General features: G+C 43.7%; 1 protein-coding gene across 5 annotated transcripts in view; it reads left to right on the top strand.

Moving 5' to 3' along the window:
• Window positions 1–20,164, top strand: part of CTNNA2 (catenin alpha 2) — a 542,805-nt gene that overhangs the window by 405,708 nt on the left and 116,933 nt on the right. For all 5 annotated transcript variants that reach the window (XM_083756416.1, XM_083756414.1, XM_083756415.1 and 2 more), the window contains one exon: window positions 8,593–8,745. In XM_083756416.1, the coding sequence (XP_083612542.1) occupies window positions 8,593–8,745 (153 nt within the window). The remainder of the gene's footprint in view (window positions 1–8,592; window positions 8,746–20,164) is intronic.

The following is a 20,164-nucleotide window of genomic DNA, read 5'->3' as shown; positions in this document are numbered from 1 at the left end:
TTTTGTTTTGTGTTGTGTAGGCTCCTATGATGAAAGTAATGGGCCCCACCTGCTAGCCTGCTCTCTAAAATATCACTGGTTTGCTCATTTCTGTATCAATTACTTTGATAAAATACATATTTTGTTGTGCAAATGGCTTTAGATACCTATTAGGTCCCTAAATTACCATATAGCATATATTCAACACAAGAAAAAACAGTGACAATTTGTTGTTGACAAAGGACAGCTGGACATATAAAGGGTCCCATTACCTTCAGTAGCTTAGGGTGTCATCAAGCCTAAATCCGGCCCTGCATTTAACCTTAAAGGTAAAGGTAAAGGGACCCCTGACTGTTAAGTCCAGTCGCGAACAACTCTGGGGTTGCGGCGCTCATCTGGCTTTACTGGCCAAGGAGCTGGCGTTTGTCCACAGAGAGCTTCCAGGTCATGTAGCCAGCATGACTAAGCTGCTTCTGGCGAAACCAGAGCAGTGCACGGAAACACCGTTTACCTTCCTGCTGGAGTGGTACCTATTTATCTACTTGCACTTTGATGTGCTTTCAAACTCCTAGGTTGGCAGGAGCAGGGACCAAGCAACGGGAGCTCACCCCATCACGGGGATTCGAACCATCTACCTTCTGATCGGCAAGCCCTAGGCTCAGTGGTTTTTAGACCACAGTACCACCCGCTTCCCTTGTATGTTCCCTTATGTTCCCTTAGGAACATTGAAAGCTGCCCTGACACGGACTCAGACTAATGGTCCATGTAGCTTGGTATTGCCTACGCTGACTGGCAGTGACTCTCAAGGGTTTCAGGCAGGAGACTAGATGCTAGGGATGGAAACTGGGACCTTCTGCATGCAAAGAGGCTGCCCTACCACTGAGCCTTAGCCCTTCCCGATGGATAATTGTGGGAGCCCACCATTTCCTTGATGGTTAACTTCTAGCAGCCCAATAAGTGCTTTGGCTCAAAGTCCCACTTCTTGCATACCCTCCAACATTTATCCGATAAAAATAGGGACGTCCCATTGCATCATGATAATTTTACTATTTATACCCCACACATCTGACTGGGTTGCCCCAGTCACTCTGTGCTGCTTCCAACATATATAAAAGCATAATAAAACATTTAAAAAACACTTCCCTATACCAGATTGCCTTCAGACGCCTTGGGGATCAGATAACTCCATACCCTCCAACATCTATCCAATGAAAATGGGGGCATCCTAAGTAAAAGTGGGACATTCTGGGATTAGACAGAAACCAGGATGGCTTCTCTAAATCAGGGACATCCCTGGAAAATAGGGACACTTGGAGGGTCTTGGTCAATGTTGGGGGTGGAGCCAGTGACCTATATGTCCTTTTTGTGCTGTGTTTCAATTAAAATCCACCTTTGCATTGATTAAATCGCAGCACAAAAGAAATCCTGGTGTAATAGTGTGACCGCACCAACACCGGTGCTTTTTTATGAGTTTCAACCAATTTTAAGGAAGGTCTGTAACACAGTGGCAGAGCATTTGCATTCAGAAGGTCCCAGGTTCAAGTCCTGGCATCTCCAGGTAGGGCTAGGAATGCCCTCCCTGCAGTCACAACCAGTCAGTGAAAACATTATTGAGCTAGATTGTATATGCTGGCATAGTATATGATTGCTGGAAAATGCAGGAGGGGAAAGAGCTATTGTGCCTGGGTCCTGCTGGTGGGTTTCCCACAGATATCTAGTTGGCCACTTTGGGAACAGGATGTTCAATGTGATGAGTCAGTGGCATCTTGGACTCATTATAAGACAATGTATAAATCTATAAAATAAGATTTTACTGTAAGTCAAGAGGAAATTATTCCTATTAATCAAATTTCTTTAGCTATCCTTGAAATGCTTGCAAATGTCCCACTGAATCTGGGATCTTCCAAATTTGCCTATCAGTATTACCCACCTCATTCTGTCAGTAAGGACTGGACTTGACTTACAGCATGTCCGTTTTGTGCCTCTTCATGATCCACAGCTTTCTTTTTTAGTTCCCCTGCAAAAAAAAATTAAATAAATATTTGTGTTATTTTATGAGCACAATTCCCAGATCTCCCCCGCACCTTCCAGCAATACAGCCTTTGACTTGAAGGTACGGTTTCTGTCTCCAGATGTGATTAAGTTGCAGTGGAAAGGCTTGCTTCTGTTTGTGCCAATCAATATTTGATTGCGCCCACACAATAGCCAACACAAGTCATAGGGTTGTCAGTGGGTTCTCGAGACACCGCACACTAAACGGGTAAACATTGAAAGCAAAGCTGTTTGCAACAGTTGCAAAGAAAGGTTTGGCAGACTTTTGTTAGTGGTGATCTCTGCAGCCCTGGGCACTTGATGGAATATGACAATCAGTGAAAGCCATAAGCCTTCTATTATGTTATTAACTCTCCATAACAGAAATTGACAATTTAATTCCCTTCATGACAGTAAGCAGCAAACAGGTAATCTGCATGCCATAATAATAATAATAATAATAATAATAATAATAATAATAATAATAGATTTATTTATACATACATACATACATACATACCCCACCCATCTGGTTGCATTTCCCCAGCCACTCTGGGTGGCTCCCAACAAAATTTTAAAAATAGAATCAAACATTAAAAACTTCCTTAAACAGGGCTGCCTTCAGATGTCTTCTAAAAGTCAGATAGCTGTTCATTTCCTTGACATCTGATGCGAGGGAGTTCCACAGGGTGGGCACCACCACCAAGAAGGCCCTGTGCCTGGTTCCCTGAAACCTCACTTCTCACAGGGAGGGAACCACCAGAAGGCCCTCGGAGGAGGACCTCAGTGTCCGGGCTGAACGATGGGGGTGGAGATGATCCTTCAGCTATACAAGACTGAGGCCGTTTAGAGCTTTCAAGGTCAGCACCAACATTTTGAATTGTGCTTAGAAATGTACTGTTTGTGTGCATCTGTGCAGGGTAAAATCATTATAGAACAATATAAAGTGGCATTCTGAAGGTCAGTTTAACTTCGAATGCAGTTAGAAGTGGGGCTGGTAAGGGCAGCAGCTCAGTGGCAGAGCACCTGATTTTCATGTTGAAGACGCCAGGTTCAGTCTCTGGCATCTCCAGACGTGCAGCTTTCTATGTTCTTGCAACTGGAAATCCTACTATCTATCTATCTATCTATCTATCTATCTATCTATCATCTATCTATCTATCTATCTATCTATCTATCTATCATATATCTATCTATCTAATTCCCAGTGCACCTCATCTTGTGTATTGCGGCCAGTGTGCAAAATCACTTTATAACAGGTTCGGTTGCACTGGGTGTGGAGCCTTAGGGGTGTTGCAGAGGGTGCCACAACTATGATTTAGAATGGAACATGAGAGGCAGTGGGTGCCAAACTTTGGTGTCACACAGGGCTCAGCTGAAATTTGAGGTCCTAAGGTCCGCCATGGAGCGAACTAGATGAACCAATGGTCTGATTCAGTATAAGACAGCTTCCTGTATTTCTGATGACAAAGTAGCCCAGAATGGGGCAGAGGGAGAAAGAGAAGATTTCCCCGCCAGTTCCCCACTGCCTAAACAGGACACAGAAACCTGCCCTCGTGATATGCCATTAATTGCTTTAGGTTAAAAATATGGATATGTTATGTTGTTGTATAATGTGATATGGTGTTTGGGAAAATCCTGAGCACCTTCCTGGTCACTTGGACACCTGAAGAAAAAAAAAAGTTGATTGCTCAAGTGTATGTGATGCAGAGTGTTTCTGCCCATCCACCACCACGACTGCTGCAGGCAAACTCCAGCAAATGTTTTCCGCGGGGGAAGCTGAATAATGAATTGGAGTACACCTGACTTGAATCAGTATTGCATGTCATTTGTACTTAATAGTAGACGTGGTAATAATATTTAGCATTTATATAAGGGATTTCAAGGGTTTTCTGTCATACATCAGCTGAGTAATCCTTTCAAAGCTCTTGCAAGGCAGGTCAATATTGATTATCCTCATATTACAAATGGTGGGGGGTGGGGCTCAGTCTGTGCAAATAGCTGCTTGCTTACACCCTCTTCAAGAGTCAGAGGCTGCCGCACAATCTGATTATGTATTTTTCTGTGAGATTTCTTGCCTATACCGTGAGGTCCCAGGGCAGGTTACAACAATACCATCAGGGGCTGATACAATCAAGGGAAGGGGTTTGTAAAATTGTTAAAACAAGTAAGGACTTCCCAGGTCATACTCTTAGGCACTACGAACACAGCATGGTGTTTTGTATACTGTCCACTTCTTTATGGAGCTGGTGATAGCATCTGCTGGTCATGGTTCCAGCAGGAGATATGAGTGTGAGTGGACCATTACCACCAGATAGATGCCTTTGTGTTTCCTGGAAGATGACACTGGGGACACAATAGCAGAGGTGGTAAGGAGAGCTAGTGGTCTAGAGATGGACATTGTTCCTGTGTGGGGTTCTCTGTGGAACTCTGTATTTCCCTCAAAACAACTGTGCTCCTCCAAACACATTCCCCATGCTCACTTTTTGGCGTGGACCTGTGGATGCTGATGCCAAAATGAATTAGTAAGCCTCCAAGGTGTCACAAGTCTCCTTGGCTTTTCTTTCTTTCTTTCTTTCTTTCTTTCTTTCTTTCTTTCTTTCTTTCTTTCTTTCTCTGCCAGTGACTAGCTTTGCTGGCCTTAAGGAAAAATTGCAAGAGGAACCTGGTCTTTGTTGCAAAGCATGGGTGGGTGGGTGAATAAGATTAGCTTTCGAACAGTTATTTACATTGATGAATGGCCCTAATTGGATAGAATAGACTGGTTCTGCTGAGCTAATACCTTTGAATATCTTGTCTGGGGCAATTAATATTCCCTTGTCACGCATCCGTTCAAGCTATTAGAAGAACGCCTTATGTTCACACTCCTGTCACATTTAACAAATGATTTTGTCAAGACATTCCTTATAGGCTATTGTTGATAGATTGCTAAATTTTTGGTATCCCATTACATATGTAAAAGCTGTTAACTGTACCTTTCAACATGCATACAAGGGCACTTCAAAAGCTCAATTCACAAAGACATGACACTTGTTTGCATGAGAGTGCAAATCAAATTTTCTTCTGATAGAAATTGGGTTAATCTAGTGTAGAGAAGTGAAAAGAAGATGTGCTGATATATACTTTTTGGTAAAGAAATTGTACAAAGTAGCCCCCCTCTCTCTCTCTTTAGAACAAAACCTATGGGTGATATGCAACTATGTTTTACTTAGAGTAGACTCATTAAAATTAATGGACTTCATTTAGTCATGTTCCAGAATTCCCATGGGTCTACTCTAAGTAGACAAAGGTCAAGGACCCCTGGATGGTTAAGTCCACTCAAAGGTGACTATGAGGTTGCAGTGCTCATCTCACTTTCAGGCCAAGGGAGCTGGTGTTTGTCCACAGACAGCTTTCCAGGTCCATGTGGCCAAAATGACTAAACCGTTACTGGAGCAACGGGACTCTGTGATGAGTGCCATAGCACATGGAAACACTGTTTACCTTCCTGCCACAGCAGTACCTATTTATCTACTCATGCTGATATGCTTTCAAACTGCTAGGTTGGCAGGAGCTGGGACAGAACAACAGGAACTCATCCCATCACACAGATTTGAACTGCCGACCTTCTGATCAGCAAGCCCAAGAGGCTCAGTGGTTTAGACCACAGCACCACTTTTCACTTTACCTCTACTCTAAGTAAAACATAGTAGACTGAAGTTGAGTGATTCCAATTGCATGTTGGAAATGTGACCCAATGGCCATCCTAACTTGCATATTATAGTGTCACCTGCATAATGAGCCACAGTTTGTTTTTTGCTGCTGCGTCACCCTGCTGACTCACATCAAGCTTGTGGTCTAGTAAGAGCCCTAGATTCTTTTCACAATGCAATCCAGGTGTCCCTTGTTCCTGCCTAAGTGGAGAACCTTCCATTTGTCCCTATTGAAAATCATTTTGCTAGTTTTGACCTAGTTCTTCAATCTACTTAGGTCATCACGAATCCTGATTCTATCTTCTGCAGCATTGGCTACTCCTCCCAGTTTGGTGTCATCTGAAAATCTGATGAACATCCCCTCAATATCTTCATCCAAATCATTTATAAAAACGTTGAACAACAATGGGCCCAGCTAAAAATGTTGAGATCAAAATTCTTACCCAGCAAATCATCACTATCTGCCAGTGCCTGAGAATATAAGTGTTTTCTTGGTGTAGAAAAGATGTTAATGACGGTGCCAGGTGGACCTCACTGAGGAGAGTATTCCACAAATGGGGAGCCACAAATGAAAATATTCTCCCCTTTGTTTCCATCCTCTAAACCTGCCTCAGAGAGGACAACCAGACAATTGCCTCAGATGAAGATCTAAGGGTCCAACTGGGTTCATTCCAAGAGATCTTCCAAAAGAGGTGGTGTTTTATTTTGTTTTTGTTTTTTAATAAAAACTTTTTATCACTTTCATGTGATAATGGTCCTTGATAGAGGATCAGATTAGTAAGTGTAGACACACACACACACACACACACACACACACACACACACAGCAGCCAAAATATCACTTAAAAATAACAGCACCATTTTCTCTTGTGTCACTCTAGAAACTACACATTAGTCATACTTTGTCCCATTTTTTGTAAGGTAAGGAAAGATGGTTGAATCCTTGGGACTGCTATAGTTCGGTGATCATGTAACACTCATTGCTTAGTGCATTTCCTTAAGGTCTGGGGGTATAATTCGTATTAAACATGAAAAGCTGTGCACTCAAAGCCAACAGGCTTGGAGCCATTTAGCCTGAGGGTCTAACAAGAAATTAGTCTCATTTAATCATATATCTCTTGGGTGGACTGGAGGTCAATTAAGGCAAGTGCTCTGGTTTGTAATCCACCACAGAAAGTTTTAGCTAGGCAAGGTACACAGATTGCACTGGTGATTCCTATGGGGTTAACTACAATATATACCTAGTGAGATTCAGCTAGGTAGAAATCTGGCTGATGTTGTTCTCATTTAAACCTTCTAGTCCTCAACGTAGAAAGCCTCTCTGTCATTGACTGATTCCCCCCTCCGTTACTCCTCTTCTCATGCTTTTCACTTTGTGCAACCTAATCTGCTTCCTCCCAGCTTTTTCTTCTATTCTGACTCACATAGAATAGTTGAAGTAGAAGGTAACTCGATGGATCATCTACCTCCATTAGCTGACCTCCATCCCCTGTTATCCTTTCCTCTCCCATTTTTCGGTGTCTCACTGTGGTTCTTGGGACAGAGACACACATACTTTCTACTAATTCTGTCTTGCTGCAAAGCAGAGCCTACACTTTCTGTAAAACAAACATCCCCACAATCATTTAGTTCAATGGCTTCCAAACTTACTTTCTTCTTGAGAGTTTTGGTGGACCACTTAAACATTCCCCCCCCCCGCCCATTGTAGCTATTGTAATGTTCTGTGCTAGATGCTTTGTGGTTTTTAATTTTACTTTTATTGTTTCTTCTATTTCTTATACACCGTGTGTTATTGCACTGGAATTCAAATTGTAATGCAACAAAATGCAATGTAAGAAATAAAAGAAGCAATGAAATACAATTAAAAATCGATATAGATGTTTCATGCAATGGGTGTTCCATCACCCATCTTCAACTACCAATCCACAGACATGTTGTGGACCACCTGAGCAAACCTCAGAACATTGGTGGCCCACAGACCATGGATGGGGAACCCTTAATTTATTCAACTCACCTGTACAAACCCTGGGTATCCTTATACAGTCATACCTTGGATCACGAACGCCCTGGAACTTGGACGTTTTGGCTCCCTAACGCCGCAAACCCGGAAGTGATTGTTCCAGTTTGTGAAGGTTCTTTTGGAACCTGCACATCTGATGGGGCTTCTGTGGCTTCTGATTGGTTACAGGAGCTTCCTGCAGCCAATCAGGAGCCGTGATTTGGTTTCCAAATGTTTTGGAAGTCAAACAGACTTCCGGAACAGATTCCGTTTGACTTCCAAGGTACGACTGTACATGTCAAATAGGGTCTCTAATTAAGGGGATTCCAGCCCCCTTTCCAGCCCCCTCTCTACAAGCTGTGTGCGAGAGCTTGTGTTACATAATACCATAATAAGATTTCCTTTCTCAGACACCAAAATATCTTCAGTTGTATTTAAGTTCTGTAGCAGTGAGGATCGACCTTCCCTACAGGTTCTGTGTTAAGAATTTCCTTTGTTTTATCTTGACATCTTATACATTACACTCTCTTGATAACTACCCTGAACATTTTGGGACTGAGTGCCCAAAACTGAATGAATTTAATGAATAAGGCTTCAAGGGGATTTTTTTTCTTAGTTGAAAGAAATCTGTGACCTGTCCCTGCCCTGGTCAGTGCTATCTACTTAATCAGCAACTTGGATTTTTTATTTTGGTTTTTTTTTTTACATTCAAGTTGGTTCCATTTGTTCTTAATGCAAAAAATGAAGGGAAAGGCTAAAAACCTATTCTTACAATACCTTAGTAAGGGACGGAGAATGTATTTATAATGGCAAATGGCAGATCGATGTCGTCGGCACCATGTACAGATAAATGTTCAGCCGCTTACTGCTCTCTGCTTTCTTTTATCACAGCTCCGGAAAGCAGTGATGGATCATATATCTGATTCTTTCCTCGAGACCAACGTTCCATTACTGGTTCTCATCGAAGCAGCCAAGAGTGGTAATGAGAAAGAAGTGAAGGAATATGCTCAAGTGTTCCGCGAACACGCCAACAAGTTAGTGGAGGTAAGACGACAGTGCTCTAGCACCTTGCCTTGGCAGGAATGTGGCAAAACAGCAAAATGGTGCGTAAAAAAAGTAACTTGTGCAGCAAACATATATATATAATACACTTACCCTGGAGCAAACCCCAATGCACTCAGTGGGACTTGCATCAAAATAGTCACATACACATTGCAGCTGCAAACTTTTAGGGTTTATCCTGAGCTATTACATACTGTGAAGATAATGGGGTTGCCATCAATAGTGGCAATGTTTGCACCTAACAGCTAGGTTGTGATTTGTTTTAGTCATAGTTTGTTCAACAAGCCATGTGGATCCCATAGATGAGCAAACAACCACAGTTCTTGCTTCATTTCCCTGTAAACAGCAAGACTGCTTTGATTGGACATAACGCCAAAACAATAGAGTTTAAAAGCTATGGTTTGTGAGGCAACCACAAACCACAGCTTCACATCATGATTTGTTGCTAGAAAACAAGCCGTATTTAGTCTACTGGATGTTCCAACAAGCCACACTTTGCCGAAACAAAAACATGATTTAGCATTATATAGAAACCAGGACACAGTGTGTGTGTTTGATTTTTTTTTTTACTTCAGGAGAGGAGATGTCTTAGGTTTTGCTTAGTTGAAATCTATTTACTTCCTCAGCTTAGCCCTATGGGGCCTTATATTTCACCACAAGCTTAAACTGCACCCAGTCGATTGAGGACTAGCTCATATTTCCTGCGTCTTGTCAATAAATGCCTCCAATATCCACCAGTAGATTTCACTTAAATCTTTGCCAGCCAAGCAGTACAGCAGGGAGGCTGTCTGTACCAGGCACAGGGCCAAATAGATGTTCCAGTGCACTGTAGCTGACACAAATGGATTAGAAAGCACATTGGATAATTATTAGATTGTCTCTCCAAAATAGTTAATGCAGTATTAAAATGAGGATGCAGGGTGGCTTTCTAGTGAACGGTCCTTATATGCCTAAACTCAACATAAGATAACCAGAAAAGCAGTTGTGTTTCTTTTAGACTTAAAGGTTTACATCCTTGGAGGGTGAAGTGGTTTCAGGATCTCCACCTAAAGATTTGTGCATGCATTGTGTTTCCTATAACACACCTGCATAAAACTCCTTGTTTGGCATTTTCTCACTGAAGCCGGAACTGCACAAACCTCCAGGCTCCTGCACAGGAGTTCACTGCCCTTTTGCCACACCTAGTTAGCGAGGAGACAGCTTAACCACAAACCCATGTTCAGGTGTCATGCTGAGACAAATCTTGGAATAGCTCAGGGCTTCTTCACACTTCCGCTGCTTCCTTCCCCAGGGAAAACTGTTCTTCAGTGCTCAAATGGAGTAAACAGCAGTTGGGGGTTTGCCTGGATTGCCATTTGTTCCGATCCATCGCTAAAGAGTGGCCAGTGTAGCATTTATTTTTTTTCAGGGAGTACTCAAGGGTATGCAGTCCTGGCACCACTTTTGTTGTTTTTAAAAAGTCTGGCACTTACTGTAACAGCTTCATGGTGAATACTGCCACCTGTTTTTCTAGGAAAAAGGCACTGGACACAACACAAATGGAAGTGTGGACAAACCCTCGGTCAAAAAAGACTTGGGAGGAGCAAAAAGGCTGCCAACTCCTTTCTAGGAATCCCCATCTTTGCATGGTCCCAGTAAGCCGTAATGTGGCTTGCCATGATTTGTCAATGAGGTTACTGTGGCATGGGAAACCCTCTCACTGATATCTTCTCTGGGGTTGTGTGGCCACTGCAGATAGCACCAATCTTATTTTCTGCCATGTTGGAGGACCACTGTAAACTTCAAGGGCTTCGGGGTGGGGGTGGGCTAGGTTTGATTACAAACCGACATGGGGGAATGGACAGGTCCAGCTCCCACTCCCAATGCTCTGGGTGGGTACTTTATGACTATGGAAACTATCCATGGCTCTCAGTCATGTAGGCTTTTCTCTCCTGCTTTCTGAAAGTGGCATCCAAGTGCTCCAAATGGCCATCCGCAAGAATGAGAAGGCTGATAGAGCCTGAGCCTATAGAGGAAACAAGTAATCAAACATATGGAGATTTTTTTCCTATGAATGATCTTCACACAGCAGGGTGGTTTTTTCCCCTTTCCTTTTTGCATCTAGCAAGGCTCAGAAAAAAGAAAAGCGAAGCTCTCCAGGATTATATGGTTGCTGGGCTACCGAATGGGTTGCTAGTTCCATGGGGAGTTCAGGACTGAGATGACTGGTTTGTGGCAGGAGAGACTTGCTCACTCTCTTCGATTAACAGCAATTGATAGTATATTTGTTTCTCAAGAGCACAACTATAGTTCCGTTTTTGTTTTAATGTTCGCTATTGTTGCATGGAGTTACTGACCATTTGTTATTGACCTCCTTTCTCGGTTGAGTTGGCAGATCCTCAGTTGTATTGCATTGCTTCTCATGCTACATTTATTTCAACTGAAATTAAAACATAAATGGGATCTCCCCCAAAATGCAGTTAAGACCCACCCTTTCTGCAGTCTCTATACTTTCTGATGCTATTAAGAGAATGGAGGCCTGTGGTCTTTCTTGACCGGAACTCCCTCAGGTAGAGCTGTTGCTTCAGCAGCCTGTGGAAGCTTTATGAAGGGTGCCCAGCCACAACCTTCATATATTCCTCACCCCCCTCAAAGAAGTGTCTGTTCTTTTAAAGGGCAATTGCCTCACTTTGTAACCACAGTCTCCTAAGATGTGGAGGCACGGAGGGCTCTTGCAGTTGGCAGCTTTTAAGCTGATTGTTTTCCCCCAAAGGCAGGGAGGGGGAATAAAATGGCAGCCCCCACGGTCAGTGTCCTCCCCCCCTGAAAGCAACAGCCACTGTTTGCCACCTGCAAATGGGGGTGGTGGAGGTTGAACTGGGACAGCTGCTTTGGTTTGGCTCTAAAAGGTTCCAGGGTCTCACTTACAAACCTGTATAGGAGGAAGCAGTTCCTAAGTGCTGCTATTACTCTTAACATAATTACTTTGCCCTCCCCCCACTGCAAATTTGCCAGTCTCAGCAGAGCAGGGAAGTTCTTGCCTCCCTTTGGTCCCCGCCTGTTTGGGCTTGCTCTCCTTCAGAGCCTTGTTCCCAAAGACAGTCACTTTGCATTAATAAACTGCAAAGGAGGATGTTGTGAAGCCTAACTCTGTACCAATCACTTTTCCCTCTTACAGGTTTCTAGGGATGTCCAAAATAATCAGCTGTCTGCAAAGAGCACTTGTTGGTGGCAAAGCTGTATAAGCCTATATTTTATGGTGATTAAAATTTGATATAGTACAGGCAAATCAATAGACTCGCACGGCAGGATAGTCATTTGCAACAGATGGAACTAAAGAACAGCGCTTCTATTTCTGCTTTATAGTCTCTTTGTCTATTAGGCTCACAGGAGCTGTTCATTAATATCCCCTTGACCATACGGATGTCATTTGGGAAAAGATTTCTTTTGGTTTTGCAAAGTCAGGAAACGGCGTCTTCCTTTTGGTCTCTCCCTTGTGGAATTGTGGCACCTTGTTCTAGATGAGACTTTGTTCTATTTTCCCTGCTATGCCCTCATTGGATTCCCCAGCTTGCATTGAACCCCTTTCTCTCCTTGTACTTACTGTAAGGTCCAACTATGTCACCCATTTGGCTGGGTGTGTTGTACTTCCCTTCTCTTTTTGATTGCACTCCATAAACCAGGGGTGGGTAACCTCAAGCCCAGGGCCCAAATGTGCCCATCCAAGACACTTTCTCTGGCCCTTGGGACTCTCTCCCCTGGCCTCACTCCTCACTGCTCCATGCTCTCCTAAACTGATTTTGTCCAGCTGGAATGTATCTTTGAGCTTATATACTCTATCTTGTTTGCTTGGATGGAGAAGCCTGGAGGTGTGTAGAAACCTCAGACGTTTTTGTGGACGAAATGTAAAGAGACACATCCACTGCTTCCCTGCCCACCACTGTCATATGGCCCCCTGAAGGCTGCACATGGGGGAATGTTGCCCTTGGGCTGAAAATCTTTCTCCACCCTTGCTGTTGTGTGAGAAGAGAAGGAATGAATGGAACTTGAGTGTCTCCTGTGGTATGAAAGAGAGTGAACCTCCTTTTGCAAAATTGAGTGTCTGAGCAGGGCATCCAAGCAGCCATTAGTAGCATGTGTGTTGGGCTGGAACCGCCCTCCCAACACTGCTGCTCACCTGGAGTGCACAGGGCAATGGTGAGATCAGCAGGGGTGCTGAGGTGAGTGCCAGGTTGGGCGTGTCGCTCCCCCTGGTGATCCTGCATATCACAGACCTCATAGCACCAGCCAGGTATCTGGAGGACACTCTCCACTACTGGAAGGGGCCAGACTTTAAAACTTACATGTCACATAAAATCAGGTTGTGAATAGTTTCCTAGTGTTAGGCTTTTCAAAGCAATCTACATTGTTTTGTCATGATCCTTACAGCTGGTAGAATTGTACATTTGCGTGGGGATTGCAGAGACTAAGTGATGGCTTGCCTATGGCCACCTAGAAGGTGCATGGCAAAGGTAGGATTCAGGTAGGTGATTCCTGGCTCAATGGTTATGCCACTGTGCCACATGTTGCAGGTGGCACTAGGCTCCTTATGAACATGGAAAGCATCCCAGCACACCAAACCAGCAAAACCAAATAGCAATTTATTGTGCATCTGCTTCAAGAAGTAGTGCAATTCACCAACATTTTAGTGGAACTTTATTTCTGAACTGGCATCATTGTGAGAATGGAATGCATCCATGGAATTTGTCTCGAAGTGTGGCAGGAGGTGCTTGATATGTCGGCTGCTTATCTATTTAAGCCTTTCTTATTCCCACCTCTCAATAAACACACACTGACTGCCAGACAGGTGGAATGACAGGAATGGGCACATATGTTGATCCTCCCATTCCCTAACCCCCCCCCCCAAATGAGCAAGGTAATAGTTTGATTTTCTTCTGAAATGCTTTGTGCTGTTTAGCCCCCATGTGCCTGAGGAGCAAGCATGGCTTGTGCCAGCCTTAGGTCTTGGCGTAAGACCCCAGGAGCCGGGGATTCTGGCAAGGAGACGATGCAATTGCAGATCCTGGCTGCAAAGCTCCCCCTGTGGCAAGCTGGCTTTGCAGAAATGGGTTGAACGGGCTACAGATGGAATGAGGGGACAGCCCAGACAGCTGGTGTTTTGCCGGTTTCAATGCATCCCTTAACAACCTTTACTGGCAGAGTTTGTATTCAGCAAGGGGAGTCCAGGGAGGTGACATGATCAGGACTAATTTGGGTGATAATAGCCCTATGAATTTTTTAAGCAGTGCCTTGGAAGCCATAGATTACCCACTGCCATTGTAACATCTCCCCGGGGGTTGGAGGAGGGTGTGTGTGGCTTGAGCAGGTGTAGTTATGGGCTCCAAAACTTGAATTCACCCTGCATGAAGCTGCCTTTTAGTAGCTGTCTAGGAAGTTTATTCCAGTGGAGGCTGCAATAGACAACAAAAGCCGGCCATATTAAGAGGATGCATATCTGAAACCGCATTCATAAGGAGGGACTGTATGTAAAGGAGGGCAGGCCTATGAGGGTGTTTCGGGAGATGTGACCTTTCTCTCCCTCCAGTGATGAGCAATGTCTGCCAAAATACCCCTCCCTCAATGCACCCATTGTGCCCAAGATCAGTTGCTTAATATTTGTTCAGTACTCTGCACACCTCGTGGTACCACGTGATTTATTCCTTGAAAGCATTTTCACCCCACTTTTCAGCTTACAAAAAACCAGTAGTAAAACAATCCCTGTCCTCAAGCTTACAGTCTAAAAGACTTGTGCAGCAAGGAAAAGGGATGGGTTTGGAGGAGGGGGAGAAGCAAGCGCAAAAAAGCAGATCTCAAAATTAAAGGTTTTAGGCTCATGCAGGAGGGAGGTCCTGTATAAATGTTTCACTGTGAGACAACCCCCTGCACATATAGAAAACTAGCACTTCAGTTTAGGAAAAGATCTTCCCCATGACATTGTCATTTATATTATTTGGATGCAGGAAGCTTGGCAAGTTTAAAAACATCCCTCTGAAAGAGGGTGCAGAGGAAGACTTTCATTCTCTTGTCTTCCTTTGTCGCTCAAACATTCTTATATGCCAGTCCTAACTATTTTTATTTGAGATAAATGGGAAATATTTCTCTCTCTGTTTGTGCCTGCATGTTTTAGATTGTAGTCTGAGTTGTTTATCTGGTGCATTTGAACCCTACCCACCCTCTGCAACATCCTTGGGAATCCTGTGGCCCTACAAATGTTGTTGGATTCCAATGGGAGCGTTTTGGAGAGCCATGATCCCCCCCCATCATTTGCTCTTAAGGACAGTGTTTTGGGGAGTTCCACAGTAATTTTATCTTCTCAGTATAGGTTAGGCTGATGGACTCATTTATCTGAAGCCATCCAGTGAGATCTATAATTGAGCATTTGAACCCTGGTCTCCTTTCCAACACACACACACACACACACACACACACACACACTCCACAGCATCACTTCTAGTGCTGGCCTTTAGCCATGTAGTTATTTATTCAAAACCCTTCAGCTCTTTCCTTGTCTTTTCCCTGTTAGTCACTGAATTTTGTGTCCCGTTATATACTCACAATGTTGTGTTAGCACAAACACCTCCCCTCCTCATTTGATAAGTCTCATGCTGCGAATAGCTGAAAGGGGGTGTGATATGTCTGAAGACAAGGAAAGTTGCTTCCTGCCCATCAGCCTCTTTTGGAAGAAAGCCAGATGTCCTTGTTTGTCTAACTAAAATTCCTGGCAAGTTCCAAAGGACATGGTAGAGATGGATGTTGGGATGTGTGGGCAGGAGTGCGGGGAGAGGGGTGGGCAGAAAGACATTGAATCCAGAGAGGGCAGCCATGCTAGCCCGTTGTTAATAAGGACATCAGAAGAGCCCTACTGGATCAGGCGAAGGGCCCCTCTGGTCCAGCATCCTGTTTTCACAGCAGTCAACCAGATGCCTGTGAAAAGCCCAAAAGCCTGCTGTCATAATTCATGTCCAGTCTTATTGTGTTGGGTCCCCTGTACACCTCATAGAGGAGGCTGTGGTTAAGTGGTATGCAAATAGTTGAAATAAATAAAACAAGCAGAATCTGAGTGCAACATTTGTGCTCCTCAGCAACTGGGATTCAGAGATATATTGCCTCCTATTGTGGAAGTAGAGCAAAGGCATTGTGGCTCATAGCCAATGATAACCCTATTCTCCATAAATCTGCAAAGTCTTTCCAAGTGATCTGGATTGGTGGCCATCACTGCATCCTGTGGCAGTGAATTATAGTAGTAATAGTAGTAGTAGTAGTAGTAGTAGTAGTAGTTATTGTTGTTATTTGTTGAAGTACAACTGTGCTTTTTAAAAAAAATCATAGCTTGTTTCCTGTAGCAAAACCAAACAAGAGCCCTGTGGCACATGATGTTAAGCATGAACTAGGCCTCCTTTGGATCAGGTGTGAGCTCCCTTCTGCACCAGAGATGCAGGTCAGTCATAAAAGAAACCATTACCTTTCTGGCCTAGGAAGTCAGGTGGCACCAAAGGGCCAGCATGGTGCCAGCAGCTGCTATAATGCTCTTTGTGATACTGCCTCCTCTCAGCCTGGTAATATATTTCAGAGAAAGTCCTCAACCTGAGCACTTAATAGCCATAAGAATTTTGTTAACCATGAAGCAACACAAGGCTCTTGGTTGTTCGTGTGTGTGTGTGTAAGTGTAAGCAAGAGAGAAAAAGAGGTGGGGGGAGAGAGAAAATCTAACTGTGGTAGTTTGGTTTCTGTTCCTGGAACAGGTATCATTATCTGAAATTTGCTATGAGTGCTTAATTAGACATAACATGGACACATTTGAAGCACGGATTCACAAAGCATTTTTGCTTATTTTTATTGGAGGGAGGGGTTTTTTTTTCTTTTTAAGCTCTATCTGTCTATTTACAGATGTCAGTGTTCTGTTTGTCTACCTCTGAATGACCAAGGTTGCAACCATGTGCTCATTTGCTTGGGAATAACCTCCGTAAAACACAATAGGGCTTCCATCTGAATCAACATGCATAGGTTTGGGCTATAAGAAATGGAAATCCAGCCATTGCCTTCCTGCCATTTTCAGCAAATAGTTATTTGTTTCTTAATAAAACTGCTTGCCTCTTGATTTGCAACATCCACTGCTTCTGATACTGTGTTCTGTGATCTTCTCTCAGTAAACTCACTTACTAATACCTGCCTGGGATTATCTCTAACCTTCTTTCTAAATGGCTAATCCCTTTTCGTACCAAAGTTTGGAATGGAGAAAAGAGGAACAAACATATTCCATTGGATTGAACAAATGGAGAGGGCTGGATTAAAGACTCCTGCCACTGGAGACTTGGGGCTCTTTCACTTTCAGGTACATTAGCTTTGCACACGGATGCACAGGCTCCTGTGCTGTCCAAGCTCATTTTGCTGTCTGTACCTCTCCCCCCACATTTTGCAGGACATTAACATGGTGTCACTGCACTGTATTTTCATGCTGGAAGTTGGAAATGTGGTGCTATTCCTTCCATCAGTCCCAGTTCTGAATAGTCTGTGTTGGATTGGACACCCTGCAGAAATGCACATGGGTCACAAAAATAACACACGCAACCCCATATCCCACTGTGCAATGGAAAGTCCTCTGGCTGCAGGGCTGTCTGGTCCAAGCCCAATGGAAAAATGGGAAGGGGGAACCAAGGGAATTTTAGCCCATCAATGGTGAGCACCTGGAGAGAAGATTGAGCCTGGTCACAGTCTTTCTCATTCTTCTATTTAAATTGCAACTATTTCTAAATTTCCATCTGTAACATAAGTTAGTTAGCACATTGACTTTTTATGGCAAATCAACAACCTCTTTTGTCCCCTCTTCTTGGAGGCATTCCTAACTGGCTACCCCAGTATCTGAAGAAGTGTGCATGCACACGAAAGCTCATACCAAGAACTAACTTAGTTGGTCTTTAAGGTGCTACTGGAAGGAATTTTTTTTGTTTTGACTATGGCAGACCAACACGGCTACCTATCTGTAACTGGCTACCCCAAACATTCATGGGCCGCATTCACACCATACACTTAAACCACTATGGTCTCTAAAATTCTCCTCTCCTTCCTCTTGCAGTCTGTTGGACTTCAGATGTGAGGTGCAAGCACAAACGTACTTGCTTTTACTTTTTACTTGCTATAATGTTGTGGCTTTGTGATTTAAAGAGGCTCGTGAGAACAAGTTTTGAGCTTCCACACTTCAGAATGAAGGATGATCCATGTTTTATTAGACTTTTCCAAATACACAATTAGTGCTCCTCTGATAGTTACATTGTATCCTGTCCAGGATACACTTAAATGTCTTGCTTGGTCATTTTTAAAGTTATCAATGGCAGCAGCAGCTGACATGTGGGGAAAGTTAAGGTACCTATTGCTGAGAAATGTGCTCTTGGGTTTATGCAGGCAGGCAGCAAAGACCTCTTGGCTTGAAAGATTGCCTTTTTCCAATCCACTTGGCTGCTCTCATCCATTATAGTGGTGCAAAATATATTTGCCTAGACTTTCTGATGGACAATTAAGTTAGTAAAAAGCAAAAAGGGAAAGTTAGCAAGAAACTCAGTGGTGCTGGAACTTGCAGTGTGGAGACCAACTGGACTGCGATGTTCAGTGAATATTGGGGTTATGGGAGAATCCAGAGCATAGGGAGAAACAAACAGAAGTCAACATAGCATGAAATGTCTGCTCAGGAGGTGGCTTCTACAGGTTCATTAAGGGTAGTAGAGCAGATGCCAGATAAAGCCATCTTACTGGGAATATCTTTTTTAGTTCTTGTGGAGGAGCCCATGGAGCAAAGCAGAGTAGTTTTCAAAGGACCATGGACAGCTCCTAGTGAACAACCTGCTCTGAAAATGATGGAAGTAAATGAGGCCTTTGGAGCAGCTGCCTCCGTCCCTCTCCTATGTTGAATCCTTCTCTGGCAAAGTAGAGTCTCATAGAAAGTCCAACCATCTAGGTTGAGAATATCTCCTGCATTACGATCCTCTTTGCAGTGGTGAGGTAGTGTAGGAGGCACTTTTTGGCTCAGGAAAAGGTATCCATGAAGGTCCTGGTCCTGGTGGCCCAGGTCATAGGAGCATCCGCCTTGCCGCCCCTAGGTTCAATGGGCCACTAATCACCAGCATCAGGCTCAGAGCCAGGAATTCACCTGGCTTTTCAGCCAGTGTTTCTATAGTCTGCGGCTTGAACACTGCTGGAGCCTGGAGTCAGGACAGGAAAGCCCAAATGAAATGGAATGGAGTTGTGCAACTCCCGTTCATTTCAACCAGGCTTGAGTGGGAGAACTGCCTGATGTTTTTTACAGCCCTGTAATTATATTGTGTGTGTTTGGAAGGTCCCCATTTTGATTTTCAATTAGGCTTGGTCCACCTTTGGAAACCCTGGAGAATAGACAGATGACAAGCGTCCCAATTCTTGGCACTGAGTCCTGGATCTCAGAAAGCTCCTTTGTGACCATATCAAGCATTGTAGTATGGAGGAGGAGGAGAAGGAAGTCTCAGTTTCTCTGTGTGAATAATTACTATTTTCTCATGCTCAAACACCTTAAAGAAATGGTTGAATGGATTTTCTTCAAAGCCCCAGCAAGATTTCACCCACAGGCTCAGAAGCAAGCATGAGAAATTTTCAGCCTCGGGGCAACGGCTCGAGAAAGTTTATACGAGATGGAGAATAAGGGCTTAAGTATGAGTGTGCCATATCAACCTTAAGAGCCGTATCATGGTGGATCGGCTGCAGCGTGCTTAAGAAAAAATATGTGTTTTTCTGATCCAGTGTTGACTTTAAAGACTTCTGAAGTTCAGAGGACTGCAGTGGTAGAAGAAATCCTGAAAGCAAGTGTGCCTTCACAGTAGTTTATTGTAGAATTATTATTATTTTTAAAAAAGAAAATACAAGGAGAGATCATAGGAATCAAGTGATGCTTATCAAAAGAATCAAGCACTCTGCATCTCAGGTAAGCTGTGTAGACTTAGAAACACAGGGGTGCTGCCTCATTCTGAATTGGACCATTGTTCCATCTAGCTCAGTATTAGCTACACTGACTGGCAGGGACTCTCCAGGGCTTGTGGAGATGTTGGGAACTGAACTCTGATGCTCTACTGCTGAGCTATGGCCTTCCCAGTGTATCATATCAACCCTCCCCCTTTATATATGCACCTGGTAGTGCAGAGCCCAAATGCTCTCCAATGTCATTTTTGTCTCAAAATTGTTGTGGTGGAGGGAGGTATCCCCTGGAAAACCAACTTTCCAGTGACTAGTTTCACCCTCTCTGTGTTTCAGAGAACGTGTGTTTGTGTTTGTTTGTTTGTTTGTTTGTTTGTGTGTGTGTGTGTGTGTGTTTGTTTCCCTGCTCTGTGGGGTTTTGTGCTACCAACCTATCAGGCTTACCTAT

The sequence above is a fragment of the Podarcis gaigeae genome, assembly GCF_964106915.1.
Source record: "Podarcis gaigeae genome assembly, chromosome: 9".
NCBI lineage: Eukaryota > Metazoa > Chordata > Lepidosauria > Squamata > Lacertidae > Podarcis > Podarcis gaigeae.
The sequence above is the reverse complement of the archived record's forward strand: the minus strand, read 5'-3'. Positions and strand labels throughout refer to the sequence as shown.